Consider the following 24,276-nt stretch of genomic DNA (forward strand, 5'->3'; position numbering starts at 1 on the left):
CCGAATGCATACAAGCCTACAGTTCAGTTGCATTGACTTCTGTAAAAGCCTTTCCAGTAAGCTAGATAGCTGAAACTTGAGTATGTTCGACTGAGAGGGGCCCTCTTACACTCACTCATGTTTTACTTGCCTATGTTGAAAATCATTAGGAATAGTTTATCCGTGATTTACTCAGTTGTCTCTCTCTCTCTCAATTTTTTTGTATTCTAATATTGTTACATTGTTTATTGTCGTACTTATAGAATTATATGAAGGAGAAATTACGCTGTTTAGTGTATGTGTACCACATCATGAGTCCAAGACATATTTTCCTTTCGGTAGCTACATACTCTACTGTTCAGAATTTTAAGGGTTTTTTCTTTTGAAGGAAAGTATTAATTTATCAAAAGTGGCAAAGACATTTAGCATTTATCATAGTGTTACAAAATATTTCTATTTATAATAAAGTCTTTAATGAAGAGTCTATCACATTTCCAAAATTAAAATTAGAATGATTTCTAATGGATCTTAAAGGGGTCATATGATGATATTTCAAGTTTTCCTTTCTCTTTGGAGTGTTACAAGCTGATTGTGAATAGATAAGATCCCTGAAGTTGCAAAGACTTGAATGAAAGCTGAAAATTCAGTTTTGCCATCACAGAAATAAATTACATTTTAAATATATTTAAGAAAACAATTGTTTAAAATTGTAAAATATATATTTTTTTTTTCATGAACCTTGGTGAGTGTAAGAGTGTAAGAGACGTCTATCAAAAGCATTAAAGAAAAAAATAATTTACTGATCAGTGTATTACAAGTATATTTCTTTCTTTTTATTCCATTCAATTGTGAAATGACAAATGCAACATATTATATATTACAAGTCCAGTGCTTTTTTTTTTTGGTCCAATTACATTTTTGCTGCATTTGATCCAAGCCAGTCAGCATTGTGTCAGTAGGCAGCTTGTTGTGTGACTGTAGCATGCTGGGAGATTCAATTTGTACATATCTCCCTGCCAAACGTGTTGCTATGAATGACACATGTAAGAGTCTGAGCTGCTGTTGCACGCAGGTTTAATTATTGAAAAATCTTTATTTTTTTAACTACTGTAGATAAGTGTTGCAATTTTACTGCAGAGGGTCTCTGAGGGTTAATCGTTAAGCCCAACACTGAATGCATAATGAACTAGATTTCCATTTCTTTCTGCTCCTCTTTCTCATTCTCTCCACAAATTTGTCCCCAGGTGACGGAGGTTACGCTCGTGATGCCAAGCTGAAGTCTCCCTCGTCTCTGGCTGTTTCTCCTAATGGCTCCCTCTATATCGCTGACCTCGGGAACATGCGGATACGCCGGCTCGCGGCTAACCATCCTCAGCTCACTCCCGAGGGGCTGTACGAGCTCACCTCGGTTGCAGACCAAGAGATCTATCTGTTCAGTCCAAATGGTACTCACCTGTTCACCCGTAGCCTGGTGACGGGGGACTACCTGCTTAACTTCACATACACCCCCGAGGGCCACCTGAGCAGCATAGCAAACAGGGAGGGCACGATAGCGCAGTTGCGGCGGGATGCTAATGGCTTGCCCCTGTGGCTCGTGGCCCCCGGCGGCCAGGTTTACTGGCTGACCATCAGCAACGCAGGAATGCTGAAGCGCATCTCGGCTCTCGCGCATGACCTCGCGCAGCTCAGTTACTACGGCAACACAGGGCTGCTCGCAACCATCAGCAATGAGAACGGCTGGACTACTGTCTACGAGTAAGTGATGCCCTTCTTTTACTCTCCCTTTGTCTGCCTCTCTCTCATCAGGAGAGTGCGCTGCGTTGCTTGATTTATAGGCGCGCGTGATAGCGCGATCTGTCTTCGTTTTGGTGTGTCATATCCTGTCGTTGCTTCCTTTAGAGTCTATTTCGGCTGCCACGCAGCCTCCCTTGCACACTCTGATAGTCTAAAGCTGTTTTATTAGCAGGAAGAGTAGCAAGTTTCTGCTGTACTGTATATAAAACAAAATTCCGTCCCAGCATAGATTAATCTTTACCTGCGTCTAATCTAATCATGCTTCATCAGAATTTATCAGAAGGAAAATAATCTAATAGTCTGATCGACAGTGTTACCTGAGATCGTTTGAAGGAGTGCAGCAGTTCGATTTCTCAAGCTGCGTGTTTTTCTGCTGCAATGAAAATCACTCAGCCTTAATCTATCCAATAAAGAAAAGAACTCTGTATCCTCTTCCGATTTCACTATGAAAGAGCCTGGGTACCTGCGAGTGTGTGTGCGCGTGCGTGTGTGTGTAAACTGTTTGCATGGGCATTTTCAGGGATTTGTGAGACTGAGCTGCAAGTTCTAATTTAGTGTGAAAATGTCAGGGGCTTCTTTTCCTCTCTCTCTTTCTCTCCTTTTTGTTTGATCAACTCAGTGACCTTTCACATACTGTGTTTACACACACATACACACACATCTACACGTTCTCATGCAGCTCATGGTGTAGTGTTGAAGCAGATCACATGCCTGGCTCCCTGTGCTCAGTCTGTTGTGAAGACACTGCCCCCTGCTGGTGCATACTAGTGCATACTCAAGCGTTACATTGATCAGACTTGTGGTTCGCGGGAGAAATTAAACCATAGTTTGGTTTAATTCATGTCCTGTAAAGCCTAATAACAGCCAAAAGCAGAAGCAGTAAACAGAAAGCAGTATTTTTTTGTGATGGTAATACTTTATACATTAACATTAGTTAATTCATTAGATATCATGGGCTAACAATAAGCAACCATTTTTAACAACATTTATTAATACAGGTTATACTAATTTATTTAAATGCATTATATGTGTTATAATGTGTTGGTATGATGTATGTAAAAATTAACATTAACCTAGAATAATAAATGGAGTAAAGATATTTTGGGGTGATAACAATTTACAATTGCTATTCGTTAATATTAGTTAATGCATTAGGTATCATGTGCTAACAATAAACAATACATTTTAACAGCATTAATTAATCAAGTCAAAATGAAACAAAACACAAACTTGGAACAAATACAATTGTATTATATTATATTTTATGTTTTTGTATATATTGAAATTAACATTAAACTAAAATAATAAAATAAATAAAAAATATTGTTTTTTATAGTTCATGATACTGTTAACAAAATGTATTAACTAATGTTGATTAATTTAATTTTATTGTAGAGTGTTAGAATTTTTGATAATCTATTTGTTTATCATTTTTAAATGGGTTCATATGTAATTCTGTAAGCCTGTAGCTTATTCAGCAATAGTGGGGAATCTTATTTAAATTATGTTGCAACATTATGTTCTGCACGCAACACAGAAGGAATTAGCAGAAATGGTGTGTTGACTTTGATCAGTTCCCTCATCCAGAAGTAATAAGTACTGAATATTTCAGAAACATACCTCAAAGCAGAATATGCGCCAACGTAGGTGTTGCAAACTCGTCAACAAGCGCCCCTGGTACAGGGAAATTTCTTAGATCTGATATGCATGCAGTAATGACTTGAGATAAAAAGTTTTGTTTTTTTATTCTTCAGCTCAGATAGGCTGTGTCTCAAAACCTAGCTGCCTATCTAAACTTTGTTTTGGGGAATTTTCAGTTTTAAAGGCATTTTACCTTTTGCAGTTGTTCATATAGCCGCTATCCAAAGTGATTTACAAATGAGGAATAAAACAAAAATGAATCATTGCATGAGAAGTACTGCAATTCAGAGTTCTAGAATTGCTCAGAAAAATTCTAGCTACAATAGAGATGAAAGGGAGCGGCAATGTGAGAATAGCAAGTAGATTATTATTTATTTATTTAATTTTAAAATGAGTCAAATGCTAAATCAAAGCCAGCTTGTAATTTTTCTGGACTTTTAATGGGACATCTATTGTACCTGACTGATCTGTAAACAGAAAATTGCTGGAATACAATCTCAGACATCATTAGTCACTGTGCACATCTATGCTAGGTGTAAGGAAAAGATGAATCTCTCTAGTAAAAATATATGGTTGTGACCCTGGAGCACAAAAGCAGTCTTAAGTCGCTGGGGTATATTTGTAGCAATAGCCAAAAATATATGGAAGGGGTCAAAATGATTGATTTTTCTTTTATGCCAAAAATCATTAGGATATTAAGTAAAGATCATGTTCCATGAAGATATTTTGTAAATTTCCTACTGTAAATATATTAAAACTTAATTTTTGATTAGTAATATGCATTGCTAAGAACTTCATTTGGACAACTTTAAAGGTGATTTTCTCCGTTTTTTAATTTTTTTGCACCCTCAGATTCCAGATTTTCAAATAGTTGTATCTCGGCCAAATATTGTCCTATCCTAACAAACCATACATCAATGGAAAGCTTTTATTCAGCTTTCAGATGATACATAAATCTCAATTTAGAAAAATTTACCCTTATGACTGGTTTTGTGGTCCAGGGTCACATTTTCATCTCGCCCTCCACCTGAAAATCATTTTGATTTTGAGACCCCTAATATAGACATTCTTGAATGTGCAGAGGAACTTGAGGGAGAACAGAAGATCATTCCACCATTGAGGAATAGAGAAATTTCGGGAAAGTGATTTTGCGCCTGTTGATTTGATTTGCAAAAGTGAGAGGCTGCTCAATATGCATGCATTAGTGTCTTGGTGAAAGCATCTGGCAACCAGTGAGGCGAGACAAAGGCGTTCAAATGATCGATTCAAACATTCAAATGCACCTATGATGCCCAAAAATTCGTCTAGGTAGGCAGCTCATTAAGTTTTGACACATAGCCATATTAGTTGTGCTTGCTAAGGTGAGCATCACTATCACTGTTGCTCCTACCACTCAAAACCCCTTAGCAACCGCATAGTAACTGCTCCGCTCGTATTTTCTTTAGAAAATGCAGAAATATAGTTTTAGAACAAGATTACAGTAGAGTTTTAATGAGAATCCAGTAACGTAAATCATGTGGATTAGGTGCTTATCCCGGCACAGTCAATCCATTTAGTCCCTTTTCAAATAAGGTTTATTTGTATAGTGCTTTTTGCAATACACATTGTTCCAAAGCAGCTTTAGAGAAAATAGAAAAATAAAGAAAATAATAAAGAAGATAAAAGGAAAAGAAAAAATAGTGGCTTACAACTCCCCAGTGAGCAAGGAAAGGAAGGAAAAGGCCCTGAGATGTTTAAGTAGATGAGGAAGAAACTGGCATTTCAGACAGACTCAACATTTTGTGTAGAGGAGAAGATGGCGGCTGATGTCTCTTGATCTAAACTGCAGGCCTTTGAAAGCTCAAGAGCTTCATCAAATAAAAAGCTTTTATTCTTATACATCAGAGTGGGTGGCCAGACGCAAGTATATGAAATAAATTGGCATTGACATTGATAAGACATAAATAAATTAGGGGCAGAGAAGATGAGCTGGAGCTGTTTAGTTCTAAAAACTACTCTAGAAATGGAGAAAGAGAAATGAAACATGTCAGAAGTGCTTCACCCACTCGTTATATCACATGACTCACTGTCCACACAGATTCAAATGTCAAGTCATCTGTTCCTCTGTGGTGCATCAGCAGATTTTAACATTCACCTTTATAATGTATCTCACACCCCACACGTTTGTCTTTCTGTCATTTCGCATTGAATTTTACACTGAGTTAATGATATTTTCTATCCTAACCTTTATGTAATTGTCATTTAGACATTTACTGTATTTAATAAGCTGTTCAAGCTGCAGTGTTTGTAGGTGATTTCAGTCTTTACTTTCTTTAAAACGCAGACAAAGTAAAAAAGTCCATCAAAGGAAACTACGGTTGGCTAGGACTGTGTCCTGTGTGCTTAGCACAGTGTTCATGAGTTCACTAATCCCTGCGTATAATGAAGGTAAACAGATTTGGCTTACTGTCAAAGACAGGACTGCAGCCTGAGACTCGAATAAAGCTCTTAAGAACCCTTGGACTACTTAATAATGAAGTTACTAATGAATGAATAGAGGTAGAGGTGGAGCTCAGGGTTGGTGGGATGCTGGAGAATTGTCACAGCAGTGAGATACAGTTATCGACTGTACATTTACATTATGATTGGGGTGTAGAATATGGTCATGTAGAATATGTGCTTTTTAAGTACTAATAAACAGCCAATATGTTAAAAAATAGGCATGCTAATAAGCAACTAGTTAATATAAAATCGGTCTCTATAATGAAGTGGGTTACAATTTATTTTAAAGGGGTCATATGATGCGATTAAACATTTTTCCTTTCTCTTTGGAGTGTTACAAGCTCTTGGTGCATAAAGAAGATCTGTAAAGTTGCAAAGACTAAAGTCTCAAATCCAAAGAGATATTCTTTATAAACGTTAAGAGTCAACCACGCCTACCTAAAACGGCTCGTTCTAACACGCCCCCACATATCTACATCATGATGTGGGAAGATTTGCATAACGCCGCCCAAATGTTCACACAAAGAAAGAAGGCATAACTTTTATTCTCGCTGTAGTATTGTTGCTGCCGCCGCCATGTCGTGACGGCGCTGTGTTTCGTCAGTGGTTAAGTTTTATTTACAACACTGTTCGGGAACAGTTCAACCCAAATATTCAGATGTGTGATGCACATTTTGCGGAGGCATCAACATTTCCATCACACGCTTGAGGTATTCAGCCAATCACAACGCACTGGATAGCTGGCCAATCAGTGTACACCTCGCCTTTCAGACCGATGAGCTTTGTAAAAATTGACGCGTTTCAGGAAGGCGGGGCATAGAGGAGAAACAATAATGTACAGTATGTTTTTTTAACCTTAAACCACATAAACACATTTCATTACATTACAACACAAAATAATGTTCTTTTTAGCAACATCATATGACCCCATTAAGGTGTCCTTGTTACAGTGTAATTATACACCTAAGTACTGAGCCATATTAATTAACTTCATGTACTCACTATAAGGATTAGTGTTAGGATTAGTGTTTGACTTAGGGTTACTCGCATAAGTTATTGTTCGTATAATATCACGTACATGTAACGTGTAACAAGGACACCCTAAAATAAAGTGTTACAGTAGTCATCATATCATGTCAATTTTACATTTGTTTAATCATTTGAAATAAGTGACTTGTAACTTTAAGACATCCAGAATTCCTTCTCAATCCAAAATGATAAATTTTTCTACATTATCATTATTGACTTTATAAATATTAACAATAAAGAGCAACAAAGAAAATTTTACTAGACAAATAAAAACATACATATGTCAAAATGCCATTAGTACATTACTTAGGCTATACATTATTATTTATTTATTAGTTTTTTGACCTGCACAGTCACACTAAGGTAACGGGAAGAAGCAGAATAGACACTTAAAAAAGATACTGATGTTCCAATTTTTGTATAACTAACAATAAAAACAACCTTTAGATTGTAACTGCAGGAAAGTGTGACTCAAGTTTATTTTTAACAAGGTCTCTGATCATTTCAGTTCCACCTTCACAGTTCAGCACATTTCAGTGGATTGTTTTATGATCCTGTCACAATGTAATTCAGTCTTTGCAAAGAGGCCGTTATTGAAGAATTCAGCAGCATGAACTATATTGGACCCAACAGCAAACCCAGGCCGCATGTAAGTGAAGCAAAGCCTTGTTTCTCATTTCACATGCGAAGAGGGCGTTTACACGGAGGTCTTAAAGGCACGGCAGCAAAAAACAGCCTGTTTACTGCTGTTGTAAGGGTCAGGGGGAGAATAGAAAATTGTCATGAAAGACTAAATTATGACGCACGAAACCTTGACTAGCGTTTCAAATGTCGTCGGGGGGAAATAAAAGGATAAAAATGCATGATATGACCCCTTTAAACTCCCGTACATGCACATGCATTTACACTCATTCATTTGAACTTTAATACAGTCTTTCTCTCTCAGAGACACACACACACACACACACACACACACAAACTAACAGAAAGTGTGTTTTTGAGCAGGTATAACTCTGACGGACACCTCATCAACGTGACCTTGCCAACCGGAGAGGTCAGCAGTTTCCATGGAAACATGGAGAAAGCTGTCAGAGTGGAAGCCACTGCCTCGAACAGAGAAAACTTTATTATAATTACAAACCACTCTGCAGATAACACCATCTACACACTTCGACAAGGTGAGAGAGTGTATGTATGTGAATCTGCAGATTAGTTTTTTGTCATAATGTCAAATACAGTGGCCCCAAAAAGTATTTGAACACTCCAGCCAAAAAATTTAAATTCTGTCATTATTTCATGTAGGGTTGGGCGATATACCGGTAGACATGATTAACCGTTTTGGAGAGGAGATTTTTTTTAAAGAGATTTTGGACTATTTTTGTGTGTTTTTAAGCACTGCGGTTTAAAAATAAGTGATTTTAAACTGTTGAAATGCAATCAGCTGTGAAAGAGAACTAATTTCACTATATGTATGCACTGTCTGAGAGACTGTTTCTGAGCGCTGTCTGAGAGGAGCGTACAGGTGAAGACGGTGCTCATAGAGAACGGTAGTATTGAACGAGTTATTTTTGCTCCTTTATAGGCCTTGAACGGTTAAATACAGACACTGTGCCCGTCTTTGCAAGTATCCTCATAAACGCAGTAATTTAGGTCTTAAGTGAAAGCAAACAGCTGAGAAAGAAAATACATGTGCAACAGTATATTGGATCCAGGCAGCTCTTAAAGTGACAGCAGTCTAATATTTCTGCTGTCTGTCATTCATGTTAATCAAACAACAAATTAGAGAAAATCTCTCACTGCTCTTGACTAAATCACTTTTGTAACTTTAATAAGAAGAAATATATATTTAAAGGGATAGTTCACCCAAAAATGAAAATTCTGTCATTAATTACTCACCCTCATGTCGTTCTAAACCCGTAAGACCTCCGTTCATCTTTGGAACACAAATTAAGATAATTTTGATGGAATCTGAGAGCTCTTTGACCCTGCCATAGACAGCAAGGGTCCTTACATGATCAAGGTCCAGAAATGTAGCAAGGACATCGGTAAAATAATCCATGTGACATCAGGGGTTCAACTGTAATTATACGAAGCTACGAGAATACTTTTTGAGCGCAAAAGAAAAAAAATAATGACTTTATTCAACAATTCGTCTCCGCATCACCCTAGCGGACCCTTGCTCTCTAGGAGGGTCAGAGAGCTCCCACATTCCATCAAAAATATCTTAATTTGTGTTCCGAAGATGAACGGAGGTCTTACGGGTTTAGAACGACATGAGGGTGAGTAATTAATGACAACATTTCCATTTTTGGGTGAACTATCCCTTTAATTTACACAGTGAAGAATATGCAGTGTTTTATACACTTGAATGTGGCATTTCTTATTTATTTGTTCTTTTGTCCTATTGCTTGTAATTAGTTTCTTATTGTTAATCGCTGACTGTTTATTTGTCATCAGTGAGCTTGAGTTTGTTTCCCCCCCCCTTCATTTAGTCTAGTTTTTTGTGATATTGACACTGGTGACAAGAATTATGAAATTTTCAAAAATGTTTACTTCATAAAGACGGTATTTAAAGCAATAATGACTATATTGTGATATATGTTGTTACCGTAAAATAAAATGACTTATATTGTGATATAAGTTTTTGGCCATATTGCCCACCCCTAATTTCATGTAATAAATGTAGTGTATTTAAATCTTATGAAGCTGTTTCTCTCTGTCCAGCTCACTCTGTTAGTGTGTATGGCGTTAGAGATGATGGCTCTCTGTGGGTGACGTATGCCAGCGGGATGGACGTTACTCTCAGTACTGAACCAACCGTGTCATCCGGGCTGTTGCCGGGAGCATCGTCAGGCCTCGTCCATCCCACAGTCGGAAGGTGCAACATCACGTTGCCGGGGGAACCAGCTCACAGCCTGATAGAGTGGAGACAGAGACGCGAACAGGCCAAAGGGAATTACACAGCATATGAACGGAGACTGAGGGTAATGCACAGACACACACGCAGCATATGAATGCAGACTGAGAATAATGTGTTTTCTGGGTAGGGTGACCAGGGTATAGCATGTAATGCACAGAAGCACAATATGATTTTCCATCCGAAATTTCCTAAGATTTCCAAATTTCCTAAGATGCCCAAGTGTAGGACATTGTTTTGTGAGGTGTTTACGGAACAAGAGAGTAAAATTAGAAATCCTTGTTAATTTAGGATTGCTCTTAGACTTAAAATGCAGTCATTATTTTGTGTTTACCTTTATGCTGAACAGTCAGTTTTTTTAGGTTATGTTAACAGTAGTAGTTAGCGTATGATTAGATTCAAGTGGAGCTGTCACAGCAAATGCAGCATTCATCGCTGAGGTCAAGTCAACTAAAATGGAACCAAATGAGATCTTGACTCCTATTATTCATCTACTGCCAAATAATTTTGTTCTTTCTTAATTTATTAAAAGATAAATGAATTTATTCCAGCTTTGGAATTGAACCTGGGTCGTTCTAAATGAAGAGTTCTAATCTTACCTCTGCCTCTGCATATTTCTCATAATGGTGCTACACTGAGCTTTAATTAACACCATTGTGCTTTAAGCTTTACAATTGCATGATTTCGTTTGAAACCTTTCATTAAAGCAAACTTGATTTATTTGATATTCTTCCTAAAAAGGTGGGGGGAAACTCTGACAGAAGTCAAACACTGGATATTTATTTTATTGGTGATTTGACATGTTATTGAAGCTTGAAAAATCCCTATTCAAGTATACTTTCCTGAGTACTAATACCTGCCAGGATGTTACCAAGATGGCCGCAGAGTTAACTGACTTAAAAGGACTTTGGTGTAGTGCAAATAGAAGAAATAGACTACACTACACTCCTACACTCTCTAATATACACCCTCTTACAGGCACTGCACAGCCTTATACCCTGCATTTCACACACTGTTCCAACTTCCCCTTCAAATAAGTTCCATAAATCTTTCTCTTCTCTATTTCATTCTTTCTAATATTCACTCTTTCTCTGTTCAGTTTTGCTTCTTGGTTGCAGATTCAGTATTAGTGTGCTTTATAGGCACTACAAAAAACAATTACATTATAAAAAAAAAAATATTTTTATGTTTTTAGTCTTTAAAAACATATCATTAAATATTACAATTTAAAATAACTGTTTTCAATTTGAATTTATTTTAAAATATAATTTATTCCTTAGAGAAGTTTTTCAGCATCATTATTCCAGTCTTCATTGTCACCTGATCTTTCAGAAAACATGAAACATTTATTATTACTATAATCACTTTGTGGAAACCATAATCACTTCATCACTTTTTTGTGTTTTCAGGATAAATAGAACCTTTAGAAAAGCAGCATTCATTTCAAATAGAGATCTTTATACTGTAAGATTGTACAGTATATATTTAATTGTTTTAAATTAGAGTGGTTACAGTGGTTGTAACAGTTATTGAGGCTAAGAGCACTAATAATAATAAATTAGAAAAACTAAAAGCATCTAAAAAGTAACTAAAAAATCTTAAAGTAGATTAATGTAAAAGAAAGACAAAAGGAGACAATGCCATTTTCTCACTGTCCCTCATATAGTGACAGGCAAAGACACAATGTGCAGCCGGTACACAGTACTCCTTGAACCTGACCTGAGGTGTTTTATAATATATATATATATAATATATTTCTGACACATTGGACAGTGCTTTATTTCTTTCAAAGTCAGATATGGATTATTCCAAGTTGGAAGTCCAACTTCAAGAAGTTGGATTGAAGGCAGCACAAAAAGTCTGCCATAGTGCAGTATTTTTAGGGCCAGACAGCATTACATTTTACTTTTGTTTGGGTTTCTAAATGTGATATAACCATGCTTTGCTTGTGTTTGTAATTTGGTTTATTCTAATTGGGCTCACAGAATTACTCTGGTCACAGGGGGGCATGTGTATGTTAGTACAATTAATTGTAAAGCTCAGGACCAGCTCAGCGAGAGTTCTGTTTTCTTTACTCAGCTCTTCTCATTGCAGGGTTTTATAATGATATGGGGATCACTGAATTAATGTTATTGGCCTAATTCCACCCAGCATGTGTAACTTGCGGTGTTTCCATTTACTTTTAAGATATATTTTACCGAATATTGCATGCAAGGTCTCAGTTGGATGTTTTTCCCATTTGCCTAATTTCTAATTTGTTAGTGGACGCCACACCTCGCTGCCGTAAAGGGCAGCCGGCTCAATTACTGATTCTAATATATTCAGCCAAATTCTTACAAGCATCTCTACGGGACATTATCTTTTTATGGGAGCAAAATCATCTTGAAGGTCCAGACTCTTTCAGTGGGAGACGGCCGAAGCGATTCATCTGCATAGAGCTGGAATTTGATCTCGGAATCACAGAGTGAAACCAGGAGCTTCAAACTGTTCCAGACTCGTTGTCAATTCATTGATGTATCTGCTGAATAACGTTGGCTCTAACAGCAACCCTGTCTCCCTCTGTGCCCCTGAGAAAGACATTTTCTTCTTTTATTGCCAGTTTTATTGCACACATGTTTCTGTGTACTCCGTTATAATAAGATCATAAGATTTGCCTTCTTTCTCATCCCCTTCTCTCGCTTAGGCTCACAACAGGAACGTGTTGTCTATAGATTATAGTCAAGAGAGTCGGGTCGGGAAGATATACGATGACCATCGCAAGTTTACCCTGCGGGTTCAGTACGATGACAAAGGCAGGCCTGTGCTCTGGTCTCCCAGTAAATACAATCAGGTGCGAGTAACGTATTCGAGCGAAGGTCTGGTCACCAGCATACAGAGAGGCAACTGGACCGAGCGCAGAGACTACGATAACGGACGCATCATCACACGGACCTGGGCCAACGGAAAGATCTGGAGCTACACTTTTCTGGAGAAGGTGTGTACAGTACTGCATGTGTGTGAGAGCTGCAACTACGCCTGTGTGAATCTCAAAAAAACCTGTCAAGAACATGTCTAGGTCTTATTTGACACCAAATATGGGATGAAAGAAATCATAAATGGTTTGTTTATTCATTCATTCATTTATAATCAATGTTAATATTTTACATTTGTAAAAATAATATTTAGCATTTTTCTTAGCACAACTTGTTTTATTTAGATTTTAATTATTGTTCATTCATTCATTTATCTATTTATTTACTTGAAAATGAACATTTTACAAATGCTTTATGGTTATGAGATATATATTTCTGAAAGAAAATTTGATTTAGTTTGTTTCTTCTTTTTTCTTGAATGTGTTCTTTTGGGGTTTAATGTCACATTTTTTCTTGAGATTCACCAGCCAACTGGTACATGTTTAAGTCTCAATGGTCTTTCTCTTGTCTTTTTTTATTCCGCGGTTCTACTATTCAAAAACCTGTCAAGAACATGTCCAGGTCATATTTGACCCCAAAATTAGATGAAAGAAACCAGATTTTTTTTTATTTGTTTATTTATGTTACTATTTTGAAGCCTATTTATTTATTTATTTTGCATTCTAACATTATTTTTATGACAAGTGCCCTAATTATCATTACCATGGTGGGGGGAAAAAATCTCATTCTCTTAACTATAATGAAAAAATATATCAATATTAAATTTAATAATTTAAATTGTATTTTTTAAAGTATTTAACAAGTTTATTTATAATTAATTGTATTGGTTTTAATTTTCAGATTTTTTTATTCATGTACAGAAAAAATGGGAATCACAAAAAATATATATTATTTTTTATAATTATTAATAATAATTTTTTTAAGCAATACATAATTTGATTTTGTTTGTTTGTGTTTTTTTGATTTTGGGGTTTAATGTGACATGTTTTTTATGAGATTCACCTGCCAACTGGTACATTTAAATGTAATCTAAATGGTCTCTCTCTCTGTCTGTTTTCCCCCGGTTCTTCTCCTTCTCTCAGTCTGTCCAGCTGTTGTTACACAGTCAGCGCCGCTATACGTTCGAGTACGATCAGACAGACTGTCTGCTGTCGGTCACCCTCCCCAGCATGGTGAGACACAGCCTGCAGACCTCTCTATCTGTGGGCTACTACCGAAACACCTATACCCCACCCGACTCGCCCACCTCGAGTTTCACGCAGGACTACGCCCACGATGGGCGCCTGCTCCAGAGTCTGTACCTGGGCACAGGCAGGCATGTGATCTACAAATACAGCCGAGTGGCCCGGCTGGCTGAGATCCTCTATGACTCAACTCTTGTTACCTTCACCTACGACGAGGCAACAGGTGCTGTTAAAACCATCCACCTGATGCATGAAGGATTCGTTTGCACCATCCGCTACAGACAGACAGGTACAACATTTTGACAATGTTATCCGACAGACACTCTGACAGCTGGGTGGGCAGTGTGACCAAAATCTTGTATCACAGTGTGAGAAATTTTATATTATGGTATATCATGAGAGTTGAAAATCGAGAACTGCTTCTTATTCTTATTGTCTGACAAATGATTTTGAACCAATGTCAATCAATATCAATGTTGTTGTTGTTTAATCAAAAACATACACAAATGTTACCAACCAAAGACTACTTTGGGTCAATAATTAATTTAGTTAATTAATTTAGTTAATTAATAACATACAGAAAAGTCAATGTAGTTTGATTCCTAAACAAATTACTTTAATGAGTAGATTCTGTTTTAGTGAATCAAATCGACTGGGTGTTTAGTTTTAATTAAAATGATACTATCATATGGTTAATAGAATTATATTTTTACTCAAAATATTTATTTCATAAAATAATTATTGAAGCTGTAATCATTGAATTCTATACCATTCCCATTCTTAATTATGCTATAATTATTTTTGCTGTAAATTCAACAAAAAGTGGTGCCCTTTTTAGTTTAAATACATTTAAAAGGACATACACTAATAGCTACGCAAAGATATCTGCCACAGAGTAAACGTTATAGTACAATCTTTACCGGCTGAAACATTTCTGCCATCACATTATATATAATTTCAGCTCTAACAGAAAGTCAGGTAATTCGATTTTTTTCACATATTTAACATATTTAAGTTTTGCTATAGCCAGTAACTAGGCAAAATGGTTAGATCATTTAGCAGAGAGACAGGTAGCACCATGGCATCTTTGCGCAAATAAACAGGCGAGGTGATAATCCCATGAGACAGAGAGACAAGTAAGATGGGTGAGCGGTTGGACAGGTAAACAGGTTATACTCTTGCACCAATAAACATACAGGCTGACGTTTAATCCTCCTTTTGTCACTTCACTTGCACTCGCCTCCTGCTTGGCTGATCTAAAAGCGCTTTGAATCACAATCAGTCGTCTGACAGTGGGAGAGTTCATTCTATCTCACGCTGTGGCAAAGCTGGCTCATGTTTTACCTCACCTCTGTGGCTTTCTGCTAACTTCTCATTCTCTCTCTATTTCTCGGATTCAGGTCCTCTGGTGAGTAGACAAATATATCGTTTCAGTGAAGAAGGACTGGTAAATGCTCGCTTCGACTACAGCTACAACAACTTCAGGGTCACCAGCATGCAAGCGATGATCAATGAAACCCCACTTCCGATTGACCTCTACCGCTACGTGGATGTGTCGGGACGAATCGAGCAGTTTGGAAAGTTCAGCGTTATCAACTACGACCTGAACCAGGTCATAACCACGCATGCAATGAAGCACACTAAAATCTTCAACCCAGACGGGCAAGTGATCGAGGTTCAGTACGAGATTCTGAAAGCCATTGCATACTGGATGACGCTGCAGTACGACAGCATGGGACGCGTCACAAATTGCGATATTCGCATCGGCGTGGACAACAACATCACGCGGTATGCATACGAGTATGACGCGGATGGGCAGTTGCAAACAGTCGCCATAAACGACCGGCCACAGTGGCGTTACAGCTACGACCTAAACGGAAACATCAACTTACTGAGTCACGGTAACAGTGCCCGTTTGACACCGCTACGCTACGATCTCCGCGACCGGATCACACGCCTCGGGGAGATCCAGTACCGCACTGATGAGGATGGGTTCTTGCGCCTCCGAGGCAACCTGCTCTTTGATTATGGTTCGAATGGACTTCTTTTGGGTGCCTACGACCGGGACAGCGGACAGAGGGTGTGGTACCGTTACGATGGGCTCGGGAGGAGAGTGGCCAGCCGCAACAGTGATGGATCACAGCTGCAGTTCTTCTACGCTGATTTGACGGAACCGACACGGGTGACGCACCTATACAACCACAGTAGTTCGGAGATCACCTCCCTCTATTACGACCTTCAGGGACACCTCATCGCAATGGAGATGAGCAGCGGCGAGGAATTCTACATAGCATGTGATAATGCCGGAACGCCTCTTGCGATTTTCAGTAGCCGTGGCCATGTGGTGAAGGAAATTCGGTACACACCCTACGGAGATGTTTACAGAGATTCCAATCCCACCTTTCCACTCGTCTTCGGATTTCAGGGTGGCCTTTATGACTCTTTCACACGGTTGGTGCATCTCGGTCGACGTGACTATGATGTGGTAGCTGGAAGATGGACAACACCCAATCATGAATTGTGGGCGGAGCTGAGTGTGAATCCCAAACCATTTAATTTGTATGCATTTAGGAACAACTATCCTCTGGGAGAGCTACAGGATGTAACCAAGTTCACAACTGGTAAGTTTTGTTTTGTGACCATTAAAGGGATAGTTCACCCAAAAATGAAAATTCTGTCATTAATTACTCACTATCATGTCGTTCCAAACCCATAAGACTTTTGTTCATGTTCAAAACACAAATTAAGATATTTTTGATGAAATCCGAGAGCTTTCCGACCGTGCATAGACAGCAACGCAACTACTACATTCAAGGCCCAGAAAGGTAGTAAGGACATCGTTAAAATCATCCATGTGACGTCAGTGGTTCAACCTTAATTACTCTTACGGAGTAATTAATGACTGAATTTTCATTTTTGTGTGAACTATCCCTTTAAATTGTCCACTTTGTATTGTCACTGAACCAAATAAAGCTATAAACGCAACACTTTTGTTTTTGCCCCCATTTTTTATGAGCTGAACTCAAAGATCTAAGACTTTTTCTATGTACACAAAAGGCCTATTTCTCTCAAAAATGTTTCACAAATCTGTCTAAATCTGTGTTAGTGAGCACTTCTCCTTTGCCGAGATAATCCATCCACCTCACAGTTGTGGCATATCAAGATGCTGATTAGACAGCATGATTATTGCACAGGTGTGCCTTAGGCTGGCCACAATAAAAGGCCACTCTAAAATGTGGGGTGGCCTTTATGACTCTTTCACACGGTTGGTGCATCTCGGTCGACGTGACTATGATGTGGTAGCTGGAAGATGGACAACACCCAATCATGAATTGTGGGCGGAGCTGAGTGTGAATCCCAAACCATTTAATTTGTATGCATTTAGGAACAACTATCCTCTGGGAGAGCTACAGGATGTAACCAAGTTCACAACTGGTAAGTTTTGTTTTGTGACCATTAAAGGGATAGTTCACCCAAAAATGAAAATTCTGTCATTAATTACTCACTATCATGTCGTTCCAAACCCATAAGACTTTTGTTCATGTTCAAAACACAAATTAAGATATTTTTGATGAAATCCGAGAGCTTTCCGACCGTGCATAGACAGCAACGCAACTACTACATTCAAGGCCCAGAAAGGTAGTAAGGACATCGTTAAAATCATCCATGTGACGTCAGTGGTTCAACCTTAATTACTCTTACGGAGTAATTAATGACTGAATTTTCATTTTTGTGTGAACTATCCCTTTAAATTGTCCACTTTGTATTGTCACTGAACCAAATAAAGCTATAAACGCAACACTTTTGTTTTTGCCCCCATTTTTTATGAGCTGCAGATACTGACTGGTTTTTGGACCCTCCCCGAACCCCCCAATACAGTAAAACTGCACATTTTAGAGTGACCTTTTAGTGTGGCCAGCCTAAGGCACACCTGTGCAATAATCAGGCTGTCTAAATCAGCATCTTGATATGCCACACCTGTGAGGTGGATGGATTATCTCGGCAAAGGAGAAGTGCTCACTAACAGATTTAGACAGATTTGTGAACAATATTTGAGAGAAATAGGCCTTTTGTGTACATAGAAAAAGTCTTAGATCTTTGAGTTCAGCTCATGAAAAATGTGGGCAAAAACAAAAGTGTTGCTAATTTTGTTCAGTGTAATAGGCTTACTATGCTTACCATAAAACAGAATAAAAATCTTCAGGGAATCTTTTCCCTAACTGGCTAACCACTTCAATTTGGAGTGTCCCAACAGATTCACTTTTAGTTTGTGTTGAAATTAGAAGTAGGGGGAGCGACAGTCAGTCAGGTGAAACAAATATCATGCTTTTTGTTTGGCTTTGTGAGCTGTGATTGTGCTTTTATGCCAGTGACATTTCCCTAAGGTAAAATGAACAGCAGAGAAATAGCACATGGCAGAGCTGAGATTCATTATTTAGAGCTGAAGCAACTTGCTGTAGACTAATTACTAGGACAGTCTCCCTCAAGCTAACTAGGGTCAAGTGTCTTGCTCGAGGCTACGTTGGCATTACACCAAGATCTCCATAACCCAGGGTCAACTCCATTTTAGAGTGGCCCTGCTCTTTTTAACTGTTAAATTACTTGTGTACTGTTGAAAGCAAAATGAGCCATGAAACAAAAAGATTTGTTTAATATGTCAGTGTGTTCCATATATCACACAAAGTCTCACTGAATCCAGGGGACTCATGCTAAATGTTTTTGATCACAATCACACTGCATTAAATGCAGTTGTCACTCTCCAACCTGTCTGTGTTCTCTGTTCTTTTATGTAGTTCACTGTTTTCTGAGACATTGCATTCACATGAGCAGAATAGTTCCTTATGTAGTTGTTTACCTTGACCAGTAAGTTTAAAACTGAACTTGAAACTTTAAGGCTTTCATGTTAACACTTTTGCATCTTTTTCTGCGCAGATATCAGTAGCTGGCTGCAGCTCTTTGGGTTCCAGCTTCATAATGTGGTTCCAGGGTTCCCCAAACCAAAGGTGGAGAACACAGAGCAAACGTATGAGATGATGGCCACACAGATCCGCACACAAACCTGGGATACCAGCAAGGTGAGCTGAGGTTTCCCACAGCACGGTATTTATTGCCAACACAATTATTTAGAATTCCTTTTTAGTCTAGTCTTAAAAGAAATAGTTTTCTTAAAAATTATTTGTCAGCATTTGTTAAACTGAGTTAGGGCTGTCAAGTTCCAATATGACCAAAAAGTGTCTTAAAAGTATTATGCTATATATTATGCTTATACTTTATGTTCCAACTCTTCTGAAGCCATATGATAGACATCTTCTTGACACATTCATGAAAGTGTCGGCAATGTCAGATTGGTGAACAAATCAATCAAATTAACAAATTGGTGAACAAATCAAATCTTTTTAATTAAATGATTGATTCAGGTCACAAAACCTAAATGAAATGTTCCCAAATACATTTATCTGGTTCATTTGTTGATAAACTATTCCTTTAAGAGTTAATTTAGTGCATCAAACACCACTCATGGTAACTATTTCATAACATCTCCCCTCACCTCAGATTGTACTCGGCATCCAGTGTGACCTTCAGAAGCACTTGAAAAACTTCATTTCATTGGATCGCCTCCCCATGACGCCAGCCAATGGGAAAATCGGAGGTCGCCAAGGCCGCAGGCCAATTTTCTCCGCCCTTTCTTCAATCTTTGGCAAAGGTGTAAAATTCGCCATCCGTGATGGAGTGGTAGAGACTGAGATAATCGGCGTGGCGAGCGAGGACAGCCGTCGCGTGGCGGCCGTACTGAATGGTGCTATATACCTGCGTGGCCTCCATTTCACCGTGGAGGGGCGTGACACACACTATTTCACCAAGTCCGGCCCACTGGAGGCAGATCTGGGAGTGGCCGGGGGCGGAGCCGGAGGCGGAGTCAGAGTGTTAGAGAATGGCGTAAACGTCTCTGTGTCCCAGATAAGTGCTATGGTAGGAGGGGAAATGCGGCGATTCGCTGACATTGTGCTCCAGCAGGGGGCGCTTAGCTTTAACATTCGTTACGGAGCAACTCCGGAAGAAGAACGTACGCGCATTCTAGAGGCGGCACGAATACGAGCTGTGCAGGGGGCGTGGCTGTGGGAGCAGAAGAGGGTCCTGGAGGGGGAGGGCGGAAGTTTGCCATGGACTGAGAAAGAAAAGGATGAGCTGGTTGCAGAGGGCCGTGTCTCAGGGTACGATGGGTTCTACGCTCTACCTGTTGAACAACACCCTGAGCTAGCAGACAGCCCCTTCAACATTCACCTGATCAGACATGTGGAAACTGGTCGCAGGTAACAGCGGCACCTCAGCACACCTCTACATGCCTACACGCCCCTTTATACACTCCAAGCTACCACATATCTCTTCAGCTTTTTCTAGAACCCCAACCAAACGAAGCGAGAAAGACTCTATTGCCTTTAAAATGTGACAAATGATGGTATTGTTTTTGATTTAGCATTCGTTTATGCACTCTTGGCAAGTTCGGATTCCTGTTTTTCGGTTTCGTTAGGTAGATTTTGTTGAAAGTCTTTCTTGTTTTACAGTGGCTTAACCGATCTTACACAAGAACAAGCCTTGCTTGCCAATCGGAGGGCGCAGAGAACGGTTCACCTGTGACTGTTCTTGGCATACATTAAGGAGTCTTCATCTCTACACATGCTGATTCTCTCACTTGAGCGTGTACAGTTATCATTCAAACTGGTTATGGCATTAAATCTTGCAAACCTGAGGGGTTTCCTTGTGAGCTCTGTGTTAAACGTTTCTCTCCAAATTTTCAGTCGATCTGCATTCCAGGATTTACATAGATGGCTTTCAGAGCCCTCGGAAGTTTGAATGACCTTCCAGAAACCCGACATTTCAGCGGAGCTCTAAAAACTGTCATATCGCAACAGCTTTCTGGAGTCCTTGAGAAGTATCTGACTCAAAACTGTCACAAACCTTAACCCCTGGGCTGCAAGAGATTCACAGTGTTTGGAGTGTTGGCAAGAGCTCGCCACCATCTTGTGTTGTTTCTGCTTAATCAGTGTTGACGAAGCTGAGAGAATTACGCCGCTGCTGTGGAAGACAAATTTGTTCTTTTTTGCTAAAACTGTACAGTTAAACTCTTTTTTTTTTCAAATGTAGAAATCAAAAAAATATTATGTATGTGGAAATTGTGCCTTCCTGGTCTGCTAGAAACGATCACACGAAACGGGCTTAGACATATCGTACATACTCAACTTCAGTATTCGTCACATGCCTTAGTTGTATGCAATTATTTATTTTTTGATTCTTTTTTTTTTAGTTGTTATTTATTTATTTATTTATTTTTGGCGGGGAGGGGTTTGGCTAGCGGGAGCCAAAAACATGAATGCTAATATGCCTGCGAGGTGAATTCTTGTAAACAGACCCCAGGATATAAACATGTCCCAGTTTACAGTTAGTAACTTAATATGCTGCTCTTTTTTATTTGTTCTCATGTGATTTCACTCTTTTCTGTTGCTTTCGCTTTTGCTGTACACTTAATGTGAAACTCACATCATGTGTTGGTCATTTCGGTTTCTAAACGAGTGTCAAAGCTCCAACGTTTTGGATTTTTCCAGTACTTTGACAGGTCCTTTTGCTTTTTTCTGATCCCTCTCGAAACTAGTAGGAGGCCTGAGGAGGAAGATACATAGGGAAATGAAAGAATCACCTACTGAAGAACGGTATCTTTGTCTTTTCCAAACTATTAAAGTCTGCAGCACTGTGGATAGACGTTCTGTGTGTAGGACTCTTGATATGGACTTGTATATCATTAATGGACTATTGTAGACTGTTTATAGATACTGGACTATTTATACATGACACTCAAGAGAATTAGGAGTAAATGTATTTTCTTGTGAATTCTGTGGATATGCTGTACCATCAAGCTTTGTAATCTTAATCTGAGATATATATTTGCACTGAATATAAGGTGAAGAGATAAATGCATTAGACTGAACTTTTAGAGTGTGCAAATATGAACAGATTCGTGAGAGGTGCTCTGAAGGCACGTTACGTTTCCAACATTTTGCAGATGTTCATTTCAATCGAAGTATGATAATGTTGCACAAAGAAAAAAATTGTGGCGGAAATATTTTTCTTTTGGTCTTAGTTTGCATCTTTGTCATAATCACAATCATTGCTGAAGTGAAAAAGGAATATGTAACTTTTTTTCCATGATCGAATCATCTTCCTCTCTCAAAAGTACTAAAAAAACTTCAGTGTCCTCTCCTTGGCCAAACAAGTTCCTGTGGTGTATATTTGGCGGATAGGCTTTATGTACACAGTTTGTTAAACATGCCTATTTAAAAACAAAAGTACTTTGGGCAGTGGCCTTTTTATAAATAAAACCGCAAATGTAACCCGTTCTTCTGTGTGCGAGTATTTGCGCAGGATGGCTGAAGCACTTGTGTGATTTCCTTTATATGCATTATCTGCACCTTTTTTTCTACTCGTTTGTTTCTCAAACCGGCAGAGCTTTCAAACACTGAAGAAATCATTTTTTTATATCAGTTTACAGAATCATAAAGCATTCTTCTGCTAATATTTTTGGGAAGAAAAAGTATATTATGCATATTATTTTGTTGGTTATATTTTTAACATCAAAAGGGCTCTAAATTTCCTTACACGTTTTTAACATTAATGTGATGGTATTATTGCGGGAATTGTGACGCTCAATGAAGTTTAATGAGAAAATGTGAGCACAAAACAGTTGTTTCCTGTTCAATCTCCAAAACAAAACAAGTAAAAAAAGTCTAAAACAAGTTTTACACAGAAACACTTGGTTAGCAAACCTTCATTACTAGACTGAAAACAAGATAGCAATCAAGCTAAGAAAAGATTTGACATTTAGTTCAAGGCCTACTTCTCTCATGGGTTCATTGTCTCTGTAGTGATCTGTAACTGGCTGTATCTGCGTTGCTGATACTATCTGAGGTGAGGATTACCAAGTGTATAGCCAACATGAGATTATTCATGAACAAAAAAAATTGAAGGAAAAATCTCAAATTAAAGTCTACATAAAAATGTTATAAAAAGTATACAGTGTGTAATGTAACAGGGGGTGGCCAATTATTTAAAGTGCCCCTATTATGGATTTTTGAAAATTACCCTTCATGCAGTGTGTAACACGGCTCTAAAGTGAATGAAAATATCCTGCAAAATTTCAAATCTGAAAGTGCACCGTGTATAAAGTTATTGTCTCTCAAAAGAAAGAATCGACTCTGAATCACTGAAACGAGTCGTTTTTAAAACGAATTCCAGGCCGTTTCATGTTGATGTCAACATGAAACATTAGCATATTGCCCGCCCTCTTGTTGGTCTTTCGGGTTGGTCTGAATGAAAATGCAAATTCATTCTTGGCCACTAGGTGCCGTTGTTGGAGCGGTAAAAAAAATAGCTGTTTCACCGGTAACGGCTGTAAACAAAGCAGCACTGCGCTCACAAACGCTGCTTTATCAGGCATCACAGGCAAGATGAAATGAAAATGAGACCAATCGGACCAATCACCGCAGATTAACATCACGCAAAGGAGGGGTTTGGAAAAACGAATCGTTTGGGAGTCGTTGAGCAAGTAAGATAAAAATAAATGCATATTATAAGACAATGAAAGTGTTTTTTGACCTTGCATGCATGTCAACCTGTTGTTGGGGACTCCCAAAACCAAAATATGAACCTTTCATTACCCATAATAGGGGCACTTTAATATATACTAGATTACTTGCAGCTACTTCTGTATTCATTTGATTATAAATGTAGCAGCCATATTGCTTAAATATACTTTTCAACATTTTTACAATTTACAGCATTTACTACATTTCCACAATTTACCCCCTTGGGTTAAGAGACCCTCTGGCGCACATTTACAGCATGTAGAAACTGTTCTAATGTATTTGTTTTGGCTTGTGAGATATTATTTAGCTCTGTTTACAGGATACAAAAGAGGAACAGAGATGCCTTGGTCTGGAAACTTGAAGGCAGCAATAAGGTTGCCGACGTTCCTAAAGAGCCTTTCCTTCATCCCAGGAGCCACCTGGAGAGAGAGAGAAAAGAATTTCTCAAAAACATTCTTCCTGAGCTCTAAAAAAAAAAAGGAACGATATGCCTTAACTTTTAAATGTACAATTTAATAGTGATTATAATGATGGTGTAAAATGTACACGCTTGTGGTGCTTCCATTTCCGTTGAGTCAGTGTAATTTTTTCTTTTTATATATATATATATATATATATATCTATCTGTGTGGTATTTTGCTCGTGTGGCTGGTGGCTGATGCTGATCAGTTACAGGAAGCACAATGAAGGCAGATAAAACGGAA

The 24,276-nt window shown here is 38.4% G+C and overlaps 1 protein-coding gene across 1 annotated transcript in view; it reads left to right on the forward strand.

Moving 5' to 3' along the window:
* LOC107597323 (teneurin-1-like) overlaps nucleotides 1-22,320 on the forward strand; it is a 97,610-nt gene extending 75,290 nt beyond the window's left edge. The window contains exons 23-31 of the mRNA XM_016288335.1: nucleotides 1,224-1,734; nucleotides 7,930-8,102; nucleotides 9,649-9,908; nucleotides 12,525-12,815; nucleotides 13,836-14,226; nucleotides 15,338-16,558; nucleotides 18,870-19,012; nucleotides 19,491-20,248; nucleotides 20,501-22,320. Coding sequence (XP_016143821.1) covers nucleotides 1,224-1,734; nucleotides 7,930-8,102; nucleotides 9,649-9,908; nucleotides 12,525-12,815; nucleotides 13,836-14,226; nucleotides 15,338-16,558; nucleotides 18,870-19,012; nucleotides 19,491-20,248; nucleotides 20,501-20,573 — 3,821 coding nt within the window. The 3' untranslated portion in view covers nucleotides 20,574-22,320. The remainder of the gene's footprint in view (nucleotides 1-1,223; nucleotides 1,735-7,929; nucleotides 8,103-9,648; nucleotides 9,909-12,524; nucleotides 12,816-13,835; nucleotides 14,227-15,337; nucleotides 16,559-18,869; nucleotides 19,013-19,490; nucleotides 20,249-20,500) is intronic.
* The last annotated feature ends 1,956 nt before the right edge of the window (nucleotides 22,321-24,276 follow it).

Source organism: Sinocyclocheilus grahami, unplaced genomic scaffold, assembly GCF_001515645.1.
Source record: "Sinocyclocheilus grahami isolate Dianchi unplaced genomic scaffold, SAMN03320097.WGS_v1.1 scaffold230.1, whole genome shotgun sequence".
NCBI classification, from domain to species: domain Eukaryota; kingdom Metazoa; phylum Chordata; class Actinopteri; order Cypriniformes; family Cyprinidae; genus Sinocyclocheilus; species Sinocyclocheilus grahami.